The following is a 13,168-nucleotide window of genomic DNA, read 5'->3' as shown; positions in this document are numbered from 1 at the left end:
TATATATATATGTATATTTAATTCACTGGTGCCATAAGCTCTATCATTTGACTTACTGGAAATCATTATATTCATTTTTATTTGTCCTTTTCATTTTATTTCCTTGTTCCATATTGTATAATTCTTTTTTCTTTTTTGTTTTAGAGATTATATTTATGTCATCATGTTGTCATCTGTGTTTTTTGTATTATCATTTACCTGTAATCAAATATTTATAAAAAAAAATAAAAATTAAAAAAAATGTGCATGCAAGATCTGATGCATTTTGGATCAAAAATTGACAATCGTGAAGTTAAGAAAATCCACAGTTCTACCTTTTGGCCATTGCCTCCTGCTTGGACTGGACATCTTTTAGCATGGTGGCCGCTGTGGGAAGCTTGATGATGTCTGTTTATAATGAGAACCAGGTGAAGGGGATTTGTTTCTTATACTCCATGTATTTCTGTAAATGTGTTTGAAGCACAAGTTTTTGAAAATGTTTTTTTTATTTTTTTTATTACCTTTAAAGACACGTGTGGCCCATCTAGCCTGCATCTCAGAGACTGGCAAAGTGGATCCCAGCGGCTGCACGAGACCAATGATAGCCAGAGTGGGGCGCTCCAACTCCAGAGGAAACACATTCTTGTACAGCGACGCTTTGTTCTCACACACTGAGACCACTTGAGAGGCCAGGAATGGGAAGGAAAACCTGTAACCTGTGGCAAACACCTGCAAGACAGCAGACAGCAGGCCTAATATACTGCAGTGCTGTGTGCGAGGATGAATATACACTTTTAATAATTAACTCTTTGGAACCTGGATCGACAACAGTTATCTTGAGCTGCATTCAGAATGCCTTTCACAAACATTAAAACCTCTTAAACACAAGCAAATTAGTTTTTCTTCCTTTCAAAAACATGAATTAAAACAAAAACTAGGCAATCAACAATTTTGCAACAAATGCCTCACAAAATGCCAGAAATTTGTAAAAGGATCAAAAAATAAGAAAGAGGGAAAGAGAATTCATTAAAAAAAAAGAGGAAAAAAAATCTCTCTATCTAATTATTATTATTTATTTTTCTTTTTTCCAGTTATTTTCTAGATTTTTTTAAAGCTATTACTTTCTTACAACTTTTACTAATTCATCAGTTTTGGGTAATTTCTTGTTAAGCTGCCCATCACCAATTTTCTCATGTTTCAAAGGGTTAAACTTACCACCAAGTCGACATCTTCCTCGACACTTCCGTCATCAAACTCCACGCTGGAGCCCTGAAACCTGCGGACGTTGGGTTTCACCTGAACTGTTCCAGACAGGATGCGGTTGGGAAGCTCATCATTCACTGTGGGATGTTGGCTGAACAACCTGAGATTTATATTCACGCTGATAAGTCACAGCAAAAATGTCAGTCATAAAAAACTTTGTAATACAATTAAACCATGCTGTTGCTGCATTACCTGTGCTTTGGCTTCAAGTTGTACAGACTGTGATCAAATCTTTGGTTGACTTTTTTCTCCGCCATGCTGCAGATCAGTCTGAAGGGAAGGTTTCGGCGTATTAATTGAGTCATCCTGTCATTGAGCATATCACGGGGAAGACCGTTGTCTGACACTCGATTTGCGACCCAGGCTCCCCTCCGAGTGCTTAGATACAGCTGTAAATATAAATATAAATATAAACAAAAGAGAAATAAATCATCATGCAAACGCTGAGTTAAGGTAAAAATCAAATCTCTGACGATCTTTAACTGCCCAACCTGCTTTGTGAATCTGCTCAGCTCCACTGCGATGTCTCCTCCAGAGTTTCCTATTCCAAGCACTACAACCTTTTTATCCCTCCACTCCTCAGGAGTCTTGTAGTCTCTGCTGTGGAAGTACTTTCCCTTAAAAGTGTCAATTCCTGAGTGGATACATTTGTGACAGTTACACAGAATGCATTACACTTTTTGACCCTTTGAAACCTGAGCAAATTGGTGTGATTTCTTTCAAAAACACGGGGAAAAGGCAACAAGCAACTTTACAGGACATGGACAAAAAATGAGCAAAAAAAACTAGAAAATTACCTTAAAATATGCAAATTAAGTAAAACAGGAAAAAAAAAGTAATTAAAAAAGTACTTATTTTGTTTTTTTCTGTAACATAATTTCAAATATAACATTACAAGATAAATGTATGGTAGTTAGTTTTAAATTCAGTGATTCGCTAATTTAGAAGACTTTCATTTTCGAAAGTAACTTAGAAAACATTAATAAATGCCTCAGCGCTTCCGCTGCAATAAGAGATTTTGGTACATCAGTATTTTCTGTGCTCTTTTTTCAAGATTTTACGAAACATTTAAAAAATGATAGGACTGTTTCAAACACTCAACAATAATATCAGGGAAAAACTTTTCAGAAACTGTGAAAATAGTCACATTTGTCAAATTCTCCTATAGAAGTAATGAATAGGAGAGAAGAGAAAGAAAATCATTCCAGGCTGGGGCACAGCACCCACAAGCCTTTTCTGTGAAAGTTTTCACCTTTTTGTTGTGCAGTTTAATTTTTATTTTCTGGGTTTAATATTAATGATGAATGATTTCCCTAAAACAACAGTTTTTTTATGTTGCTTCCTGTTTCCTCACAAGCTGGGTCATAACAATTATGCAACCACCCTAGTTATGATAAGTTGTGACCTATCAATAATTTGCTCTCGAATACAGTGCCATAGGTTGATTCATAAGTTATATAATCATCCTTTTTTTCTCATGTTTCTCTGTGGTGGAAAATGTCCTTGAGTGAACCAGTTTTTTACAGCTTGTAAAAGTTACCTGGGAAGTCATGCAGTGGCAGGTTGGGCTGGCAGTGATGTCCAATACAGATCATCACTGCATCAAAAATGTGTTTCTCCTTTTTGCCCTCCTTGTTCTCGGTCTCAACATCCCACTGGCCTGAATGAGAAAAATCTGATCTCCGCTTGATCTGCAAAACTTTGGTCTGAACAACAGAGAAGAAGAAACAGTTAAATTTGGTGCATCCAAGTGTCTGTCATCTTAAATTATTTTACATCCAAGATCGAGGTGAAATTTATGCATTACTTCAGGAAAAGAGATATACAATTCTCTGTCAGTGAAGCATCCTTACATTGAAGTGTATGTGCTTGGTGAGCCGGAAGTGGTCAGCGTACATCCGAAAGTATTCCATGACGAGGGAGTTGTGCATGTAGTTTGGGAAGTGTCCAGGGACGGGAAAATCACTGAAAGACATCATCTCCTTGGAGGAATTGATGATGACAGAGTGGTAGATGCTCGCCCTGTCTGGCTCTGGATTCTCCTGCAAAAACCGCCAGAAAAAGGTATATTTTTATCCTTACTTTCTCACAGCGATGGACAGTAATGAAGCACATTTACTTAAATGCTGTACTTAGGAACAGTTTTTGAATATCTAAGTATTTTTAAAAGCAAGTACCCTTGTGCTTTAGCAAAAGTAATGATTGGATTGAACTTTTACTTGTATTGCAGTAATAATTAACCAGGAGTATCTATAGTTTCACTCAAGTCATAGAGTTGTGTACTTTGTCCATCACTGCTTTCTAAATATACTATATACTGTGCTACTAAATATTCTATTAAAAGAATATGCATGTAATGTGACCCACCTTAAACCTCCACAGACCTCCAATGTCATCGCTGCTCTCGAAGCAGACAGGCTCCAGACCCTCATCCAGACAGGACTTGATACAGGTCAGACCTGAACCGCCTCCTCCAACCACAGCCACACGAAGAGCCATTCTTCAGCTCAACAGAGGATGAACCAGATTAGTCTCACAAATGTGTTTTTTTTTTCCTGTAAAAAAACATGTTAATTCTGTACGCCCTCTTGGTGGCACATGAAGTTTTAAAGTAGATTTAAGTTTTTATCAAACTGCACAGATAACAGATGAAGATCATTTGGGTTAAATATTGTAATTAACCACTCACAAGATTTCAGGCTACCTAAAAATAAAATTGATGTGCATAAAATCATACATTCAAATCATTGTGGAGAAAAGCAAAACAATGCATCAACAGAATAAACCATGTGCTACCATTTTGAGCTTGCAAAAAGCTTTTCACCCAAAAACCAACAAAAAACAAATCTGACAGTTAGCAATTAAACTAAAATCCAGTTTACATGCAATCTTACAAATCACTCACCTGTCCTAATGCAAAAACAGAAGCTCACTCTTGCACAAGTTGAGGGGAACTGTACATTAATGGATACTGCACAGTTTGACCTGTAATCTGGCCTTTAGTGTACAGAAAGCACATGCATGGAAACATTTACTGCGCACGCGCAGGTCTTTTAAGGCACTGTAGGCTTCTTGGTCCGTGTTATCATCAGAGTGACCAAATCAAAGTACACACAGATAGCGTTTCCTGTTAGTGTGCACCGGTAAATCCCTCCGCCGGAGTAATTTATCGCCCTAACCGTTATGTTTTTAAGCATGAGAGTTTAGACAGAATCACATGATGGACTATACATAGTATGAGAAGAGATAATAACTCTTTTGTTCCCGTTATTGACAATCCTGGGTGTCTTTTGAAAACAGTCTGCGGCGGCTGAGGTTATGTAATCATCATTAAAATTCTTCGCCTGCTTTCGACCTCACTGGTAAACCGGATAACACTGGTTTACAGTTATCTTTAACACCACATCATAAATCATTAAAATGTCAGAAATTTCACCTTTTCGCTTTGCAAAGTCCAGCCAGGTGCATGCAGCGACGTTCATTATGCGCATGCGTACAAAAGAAGTTCGCCCAAAAAGCTGTCAGCAAAATCCATTAAATACATTTTTTTTAAAAGCGGCTTGAGAAAACAAAATGCTCTTTGTTTTTAATTTTTTGCTTTTTTTTCAAGTCTGTTTGCTCTTTTATGTGAAATTCTTTTGCATGCTGTTTTAGCCACTATTCCCTTGAAAAGAGATTTTGAACCTCAGTGGGATTATTACTGATCAAATAAAGGTTAAATAAATAATAATTAAAAAAAAATATAAAACAAGAAATATCAAGTATCCACAAAAAATCTCTAAAACAGATTTTTTTTTCCTAATTTATTTGATTAATACACACCCAAAAAAAAGAAAGAAAAAATGCAATATGAGCCTGATTCCATTAATTTATTTTTCCCACGAATGAAACTGATCAAATAGCCTAACAGAATGACCGGATGATACACAGACCACGGTCTTAAAATGTCTATATTATTGTTATGCAGGCAACATTCATTCTATGGGGCAAGGTGGTTATGTGTGGTAATAAAAGAGAGCCATGCATACACAACTTTTTGAATTGACTTATTGATTATATGAATGTAGTAATGTAATGTATATGAAAGGAAAAAAAGAGACAGACAGTTGTATATGTTAAATATGACAGCTGTATATGTTGATTATGTTTGGCATAGTATAGCACCACTTTGTCTTTGAGGCGGTATCATTGATTAACTAACCTATTTTGGTGTCTCATGCATTTCAGGAGCTAGTGGAGTACATTGTAAAAACTGCATGCATGTAGACTGAAGAAAATCAGTTTCGTAATGATGCAGTTTTATCACGATTTTGATATGCGCCACCATATGCGTCAGGAGGCTGGAATATCTGTAGTCTCATATAGCCATTACTGGTGTTCTCTGTTACCAATGACCCCATTACAAAGTCTTTCATCTTTAAGTTAAACCTGTAAAAACTGAAACAAAAACAAAAATGCTGCATTTAAATTTTGGCTCATAAATGTGTTAAAGGAATAACACATTATTGAGTGAAATAGGTGTGCAGTGCACATCACTGTGCAGGCAGGTACCCTTTCATCTTGTCCAACAGTGCAGAGGGATCCTGCATATAAGCCAGGAGGTTGCTCCTGTTAACGTAGGCAGCCACGCCAACTGCAGCAGCTGACAGAACCACAGGCCACATAAATGATCTCTTGGGTTTGGGATCATCACAGGGTCTGGTCTGCATGGGCTCAGCCACTCTCTCCCACAGGGTAAGAATGGCCTGGCGGGCTCCGGCCCATTTTCCTGGCCCTCTGAGACGATACTGGTATGGTGTGCTGGGACCAAATATCACACTTAATGCCACTCTGGGATCAGTCAACATCAGCTTCAGGAAGTTGGGTTTAACTCCAACCTGCTCTGCTAGCTCATCCATGTAGCTGAGATAGTCAACCTGGATGGTGTGTCGCTGACTGGTGACATACCTGAAAAAGACACCCGAGCTCAACATCATCCAAATATATGATCAAAAAAATGCAAGTAATTTCAAAGCTGAGTAAATATGCTGCAGTACCTTCTAGCCATCTCCTCCTTTTTGCACTGGACATCTTTCAGCATGGAAGCCACTGAGGGAAGCTTGAGGCACCCTGTTTGAAAGCAGATATACACCCTGTTTAGCCCTGGCATCAACATACATCTCAGGTGATCTGAGTACAACTGGATAGTGCTGCACACCAAGACACATTTCCTATTTGATCACTAAAACCACTAGTTGAGGTAGTTTTAGACACATTTGACCCTGTATATTTTCTAGCAAAAAATGTTAATGCCTTCCTGATGCATCTCCGACAAGGACAACATAATTAGTGCAGGAGGTGGTGGGTGTTTTGACAGAGTGCTAATGCTCTTTAACTTGCCCATTTTATGTTGAGTTGGATGAAGTATTGCATGACCGGTCATCATTTTGCCCTATGGAAGCAGATGTGGAACACATTATTATTGGGGTCGATATTTGGCATTTTGCAGATTATCTGTATCTCCATTTTATTTTAATGGTCGACGAAAAAATTCAGCAAGTTTCAGCATGGGAGGAACTTTTACTTTGTGAAATCTTAGTGAGCTATTTTAATAAGTCATTTTTTAATTTAAAATTTAACTTGACTTGCTGGGAACTTCCTGTATATGATGTTGAATTTTTTGGTTTTGATTAAACATTTGCTGAAAGCATTTAAACAAAGTTGTGTGTTGGAGTTTGTTATATTCCAAATTTTAAATACTGACAGAAAGATTTTCATCTTTATTGTAAATGTTTAGGTTCCAATTCAAAGGTCTCATTAACTACTTATAATTTGTATTGGTGTCGGCCCTGATATACCAATATCAATCGACACCTAGTGTGGACAAAATAACTGTAAGCCGGGCAGAAATGAATCCAAGTGGTCAGATGGTGACGCATGACAGGCACAGATGTGAATGGCGATGTGTCTTCGCTGTCCACTGGCATTCAGATCACCACAATGCATGTTAATACCAGGTTTAAACAGGCTCATTGTGACAACTTGATTTGTCTAGACTAAGACAAAATACTTCTGAAAGCGCCGGACGAAGAGAGGGAGGAGAGCCAGTATCAGGGCGAGGCTGACTTGACTTGGACTGAGAGCTGTTCCTCTACCAAACCATTTTCTGGCTAATGTCTGGTCGCAGGAGAATAAAGTGGATGAGATGTGATTGAGACTTACTCGGCAAACGGGAAATCAGAGACTGCTCTGCGCACATCTTCACAAATATGGTTAACCCTTAGCATACCTAATCAAGCTGTTGCACTGGATAGACGGACCTTGTTGGGAGCCATAAGGACACAAGACTCTGATACAAATTAAAAAAATGCACTGCAGGAATTGAATGATGCCACCAGCAGCAAAATGCCCAAACAAACAGGTAGAATTTTTATAGTAGCTGCTGATTTTAATTAACTCATCCTTCAACTCCAAAGATGCAGCAGGATCAAGGAGAAATTAAATTATATATGTAATATCTAATATGTCTACCTTCTACTTCTTCTTCTAGTGAAGCTATCTAGCAGAATTTCGAGAGCAGGAAAAAAAAAATTGTACAATTGTACAAGGTTGCATGTGATTTTCCAGAACCGGTTTTACCTTTAAAGACACGTGTGGCCCATCTGGCCTGCATCTCAGAGATGGGCATAATAGCACCCAGCGGCTGAATGAGACCAATGATAGCCAGAGTTGGGCGCTCCATCTCAGGAGGAAACACATATTTGTACAGCGATGCTTTGTTCTCAGACACTGAGACCACGTGTGAGGCCAAGAATGGGAAGAAAAACCTGTAACCTGTGGCAAACACCTGCAAGAGAGGAGACCCATCTCAGTTACACATTATAGGCCGAATATACAACTTTCTGTGAACACTTATAGAGAACAGAAGAATAGACAGATTATAGTCTAAGTGTGTGAGTGTGTATACACAAATAACCTACCACCAGGTCGACATCTTCCACAACACTTCCATCATCAAACTCCACGCTGGAGCCCTGAAACCTGCGGATGTTGGGTTTCACCAGGACTGTTCCAGACAGGATGCGGTTGGGAAGCTCATCATTCATTGTGGGATGTTGGCTGAACAACCTGAATTTTATATACAGACATAATATACAAATATAACATTGCTACAATTTCATGAATACTGCAATCATTTGAAACAAAGAGTATAAAGCACCACTAGTGGCATGATGCACATAATAAACATGATTATTTTGCTATACAGCCACACAAATGGTGAAGCTTTAATTCGTCCTGCTGGAAATGCCTTAGAATCATTACCATTATTAGAGGTCAACCCCTTAGAAACATGAATGTCAGCATATTTTAATGCAGCTGGAACAGTATATTATAAGATGAGGTGTATGTTACACACACAACACAACGGGTTTAGGATGGTGCTAAAGTAAAGCTCAAAGGTGGTCCAAAATGAAAAAGCTCCATCATCTAGTAAGCATTAATGTGGCCAATAACACTCATGATTCATGAGTGTGCCATTTGCAGGGCTGAGCTACACTATACCTGTAACAGTTTAAAAAACAAAACAAAAAACAAACAAAAACATATAAGTACAGTACCTGTGCTTTGGCTTCAGATTGTACAGAGCGTGATCAAATCTTTGGTTGAGCACTTTCTCTCCTAAACTACAAAAAAAACCAAAGGGAAGGATTCTCCTGAGAAAGTTCAACACCCTGTTAAAAGACAGATCTAGTGGCAACCCATTGTCCCCAACTCGGTTCAGAATCCAGGCTCCCCTTCGAGTGCTCAGGTAGAGCTGGGAAGAGAAGACATGGCAGTCAGTTATTATGCTTGGATATTAGAAAACTAAATTTCTTAACAACAGTTTATACATTTGTCACAGCTAACACAAAAATATAGCATTTATAAGATGGACTCAGGTTGTATTTGTAAAATGCATTTTGTTTGGACATTATTTGACTAAACTCTGTGGCTCTGTTACCTGTGAAATAACCCAAAATGTATTTCAAATCTTTCACAACATCATACTGGTTCAGCTGAAATTTGCCGTATTTACCAGCATTGTATGTGCATACAGAAAAATAAATTCATTATTACTGTATATTGTACTGTGCTGCTATCTCAAGCATTGTAGCAGGCTAAGTTCTATGGAAACTTCTGATTAAACAAACTGACTTGTGGCAAGTCCTGCTGTACATCCCAAAACCCATGCTACCACACTGTTTAGCACACCAGAAAAAGATTTAGTATGTCCCAGTACACTGTATATCAAATACAGTATGTCCGACTGCATCTAGTTGCATTTTGTGTTATCCAAGCTGTATGCTTATCTGGCTATTCTGACCAAAAATGCTCTGTGCAGCAGTTGAGCTGCAGACAGTAGTGGCAATAAGACAGAGCAGTCAAGTCACTGATGACCAGTCAAATAGTAATGACAGGAGTATAAATTATTCAATTGAACAAAACAACAGAAGATAACTGTCAACAACAAATGAAAATTACAATGACAGAGAAATACATATGTGATTTTACTTTGGTGAATAAAATATTTTAGAATCAGCAATGTCTACAGTTATCAGTTAAAATTTAGACCATGCTACTCTGATTAAATCTCTATGCAGCGCCGGCTCTTGGCATTGGCGATATAGGTGGTCGCCTAGTGCGTCATCTGCTGGAGGGGCGCCGCCACGCTGCCAGTCCCCCTTGGCCTCGAGGGAAAATAATGATAAAATAATAATTTTCTATGCCCACTGGCGCCCTCACTTGGTGTTTTCTGTCTAGAAAAAATATATATATTAACATTACAAATAAATAAACAGCGACATGTTGTGTTATTTGATATTTTGGATTCAACTGCAAAACTGCGTTAATGATTCCAATGTCACTAAATTTAAGCAATGAAGTTGGTTAAAATGTTAATCTGACTGACAGGATTGAAAGCCAATATAAGAAATACTGCCTCATGGTTGTATGCCTCTGCACATCAGCCAACTTGCACTTATACGTCCATATCTGTGAAATATGGATGCTTCACTCATGTCTTCTCCCGGCAGAACAGAGATCGATAATAGCACAGTTTCAAGGTGGAAACCCAAGATTAGTTGACTTTTGGAATATATAATAAGTGCGTTTACATGGACATGAATAAAATAACCCGTTTATGATCACGACTTTGAAGTATTCCATTTATGTGTTGTGTATGTTGTTGTATTTTACTTGATTGAAATAAAGACATCAATCAATCAATCACATTTTGTCACAATTAGAATATTTATGCTATATTCTAATATGAATATGAATTCTTGAGTTTTGGCCAAAAACATATTTTGTGAGGTCACAGTGACTTTAACCATTGACCACTCAATTCTAATCAGTCAGTTGTTGAGGTCAAGTGAATGTTTGTGCCAAATTTGAAAAAAAATTCTTCAGATATTGTGTTCACAAGAATAAGATGCCTCTTTTAAAATCACTTTCATCATGTTTATCCATCTCATCCAAACCTGCTTGGTGACTCTGCTCAGCTCCACTGCGATGTCTCCTCCAGAGTTTCCGATTCCGATCACCACAACCTTTTTATTTCTCCACTCCTCAGGAGTCTTATAGTCTCTGCTGTGGAAGTACTTTCCCTTGAAGGTGTCAATGCCTAAAAAAAAGGAGAGACAAAGAGGGTGCCTCTTTATCTGTATCTGAAGTTGCCAAAAGAATATAATGAGAACTTTACACCTACACCATTATTCTCTTTGGGTGGTGCTGCTTTCTGCTGACACAGAATTATATAACCACGTTGTACAGGGTTCCCATTACAGGCTTGTTCAGACTGTGTCAAAGGTTGGCTTTGACATAATTTTCTCTTTGTGTAACGAAACCACGGTCAGTGCTACTTGTGTTTAAGCAAACTGATTTATATTTATAGCTTGTAAAAGTTACCTGGGAAGTCATGCAGTGGCAGGTTGGGCTGGCAGTGATGTCCAATACAGATCATCACCGCATCGAAAATGTGTTTCTCCTTTTTGCCCTCCTTGTTTTCTGTCTCAACATCCCACTGGCCTGAATGAGAAAAATCTGACCTCTGCTTGATCTGCAAGACTTTGGTCTGATCAACAGAGAGGCAGACACAGATAACAGTGTGAGTTGGCAGATGACCGAAATTTTGTGGCTAGCAGGACCAATTTCCTCTACATTTAATCATTTCTAAGCAGGAAGTGAGTGAAGCACTCTTACATTGAAGCGTATGTACTTGGTGAGCCGGAAGTGGTCGGCATACATCCGAAAGTAGTCCATGATGAGGGAGTTGTGCATGTAGTTTGGGAAGTGTCCAGGGATGGGGAAGTCACTGAAACACATCATCTCCTTGGAGGTGTTGATGATGACAGAGTGGTAGATGCTCGCCCTGTCTGCCTCTGGATTCTCCTGCAATGTAACACGGGGCAGTAATCACCTTTTTAACATTGTAGGGGCCGTTTTCATGCTACACCTACAACCCAAACCTTGAGGAGGGTCTGGGGGGAATTCCCTGTAGGTTAATTTTTAAAAATAAATTTAACACATCAACTTACCATTTCAAGCATTTTGAAACAAAAATCTTAGTTCAGGGAATCTTAAAGTTCTGATCACTGAGAGCCATTTTAGAGAGCCAGCATGCAGATTGAGGGCTGTGCGGGAAAAGTGCACACATGCTTATCCCCCCAATAAAATTACTGCCTAAATATGGATCAATATTCATACTTACAAGCTAAATATACTGTGCAATTACAATAAAATTAGCTTGTGTGCAGTGTGACTCACCTTAAACCTCCACAGACCACCTATGTCATCGCTGCTCTCAAAGCAGACAGGCTCCAAACCCTCATCCAGGCAGGACTTGATACAGGTCAAACCCGAACTGCCTCCTCCAACCACGGCCACACGGCGAGTCATACTTCAGCTGCGAACTGATTTCAAATAACTGCAAGTAAAACAAGAGCATGCATCAAAGGAGCGGCACACAACGCCAAAAACAAGGATCCTACTCCCCAATTTAGCTTGTTGATTGCGACACTTAGGGTCTACGTGTCTGAAATATGCAGATCGACAGAGCATTCAATAAACAGATCTTCTGCAATATTTATCCTTTTAGTACAGCACTCCGCCCTCTGGTTTGGTTTGAGCTGGCGGTGAGGACGTTACTTTAAATGTTGCGCAATCGTGCTCAAAGCTCAACACGAGTTAATATGTTGCTACAACTATATCTTTTCAACTTTACCGAACTACACTTTTTATATATATATATATATATATATATATATATATATATATATATATATATATATATATATATATATATCTAAAGTAATGTATAAACAATGCACAAACTAAACCAAACATGCGATCATGCGATCACAACACGACTTTTACTTGTTGTTTACTCCGCACGGGCGGTGCCGACAATCTCAAGTACAGCAGTTACAAGATTTACTTTAGCGCCTTTAAAAAAGGTTTTACATAAATGCACATAAAAGAAACAATAATTAAAATTAAGTTTCTGCACGTACATGTTCTTACCTTGCGTAACTGAGAGAGGGAAATGACTGTTTAATGTGCTAACAGATCAGTGGGCGGAGTGAGGGTGAAGAGATTGAGTACAATCAGCAGCCTGAAATGATCCCTCGAGTCACTGCAACTCTGTGGTTGCTGAACTGGTGGACAAGCAAACAAATCGCGCTTCTGTCTGAAAACAATTTAGGATATGGTACACTGCACCGTATCATGATATCATGAATCTCAGTAGGCCAGTGAATCTCAGTCAGCCAATCACACGTCTGTCAGTCTATCAATGTCAGTGTTGGACTATATGCTTGTTCTCAATAAAGGCAATGTGATAAAGTCAGACAGATTACATAGAGTCAACTGACATCACATAAGCAGGAATGTACACTCATAGCTTCAT

General features: G+C 38.6%; 2 protein-coding genes across 3 annotated transcripts; both read right to left on the bottom strand.

Moving 5' to 3' along the window:
• Positions 1-310: 310 nt before the first annotated feature.
• Positions 311-4,746, bottom strand: LOC121939232 (flavin-containing monooxygenase 5-like). The gene is made up of 9 exons (XM_042482311.1): positions 4,679-4,746; positions 3,610-3,748; positions 3,096-3,284; positions 2,783-2,948; positions 1,734-1,876; positions 1,435-1,631; positions 1,195-1,342; positions 501-708; positions 311-387 (listed from the first exon to the last, which is right to left on the bottom strand). Exons 2-9 carry the CDS (start codon positions 3,739-3,741, stop codon positions 311-313), a joined length of 1,260 nt encoding a protein of 419 aa, XP_042338245.1. The 5' UTR covers positions 3,742-3,748; positions 4,679-4,746.
• A 307-nt stretch (positions 4,747-5,053) lies between these two features.
• Positions 5,054-12,931, bottom strand: fmo5 (flavin containing dimethylaniline monoxygenase 5). Of its 2 annotated transcripts, none has more exons than XM_042483844.1 (10): positions 12,774-12,931; positions 12,028-12,173; positions 11,464-11,652; positions 11,170-11,335; positions 10,743-10,885; positions 8,841-9,037; positions 8,202-8,349; positions 7,861-8,068; positions 6,279-6,351; positions 5,054-6,189 (listed from the first exon to the last, which is right to left on the bottom strand). In XM_042483844.1, exons 2-10 carry the CDS (start codon positions 12,157-12,159, stop codon positions 5,775-5,777), a joined length of 1,671 nt encoding a protein of 556 aa, XP_042339778.1. In that variant the 5' UTR covers positions 12,160-12,173; positions 12,774-12,931; the 3' UTR covers positions 5,054-5,774. The 2 variants fall into 2 exon arrangements, with proteins under 2 accessions (XP_042339778.1, XP_042339776.1); XM_042483842.1 differs by having other exon boundaries at positions 12,784-12,931.
• Positions 12,932-13,168: the final 237 nt, after the last annotated feature.

Source organism: Plectropomus leopardus, chromosome 3 (assembly GCF_008729295.1).
Source record: "Plectropomus leopardus isolate mb chromosome 3, YSFRI_Pleo_2.0, whole genome shotgun sequence".
Lineage (NCBI taxonomy): Eukaryota > Metazoa > Chordata > Actinopteri > Perciformes > Serranidae > Plectropomus > Plectropomus leopardus.
The sequence above is the reverse complement of the archived record's forward strand: the minus strand, read 5'-3'. Positions and strand labels throughout refer to the sequence as shown.

Excerpts from the sequence above, each read along its gene's own strand:
- LOC121939232 (XM_042482311.1), bottom strand. The coding sequence starts at position 3,741 with ATGGCTCTTCGTGTGGCTGTGGTTGGAGGAGGCGGTTCAGGTCTGACC. Across the intron at positions 3,285-3,609 it reads GAGGTCTGTGGAGGTTTAAG|GAGAATCCAGAGCCAGACAG; the intron begins GTGGGTCACATT and ends CGGTTTTTGCAG. Across the intron at positions 1,632-1,733 it reads TGAGCAGATTCACAAAGCAG|CTGTATCTAAGCACTCGGAG; the intron begins GTTGGGCAGTTA and ends TTATATTTACAG.
- fmo5 (XM_042483844.1), bottom strand. The coding sequence starts at position 12,159 with ATGACTCGCCGTGTGGCCGTGGTTGGAGGAGGCAGTTCGGGTTTGACC. Across the intron at positions 11,653-12,027 it reads GTGGTCTGTGGAGGTTTAAG|GAGAATCCAGAGGCAGACAG; the intron begins GTGAGTCACACT and ends GTTACATTGCAG. Across the intron at positions 6,190-6,278 it reads AAGGAGGAGATGGCTAGAAG|GTATGTCACCAGTCAGCGAC; the intron begins GTACTGCAGCAT and ends TGTCTTTTTCAG.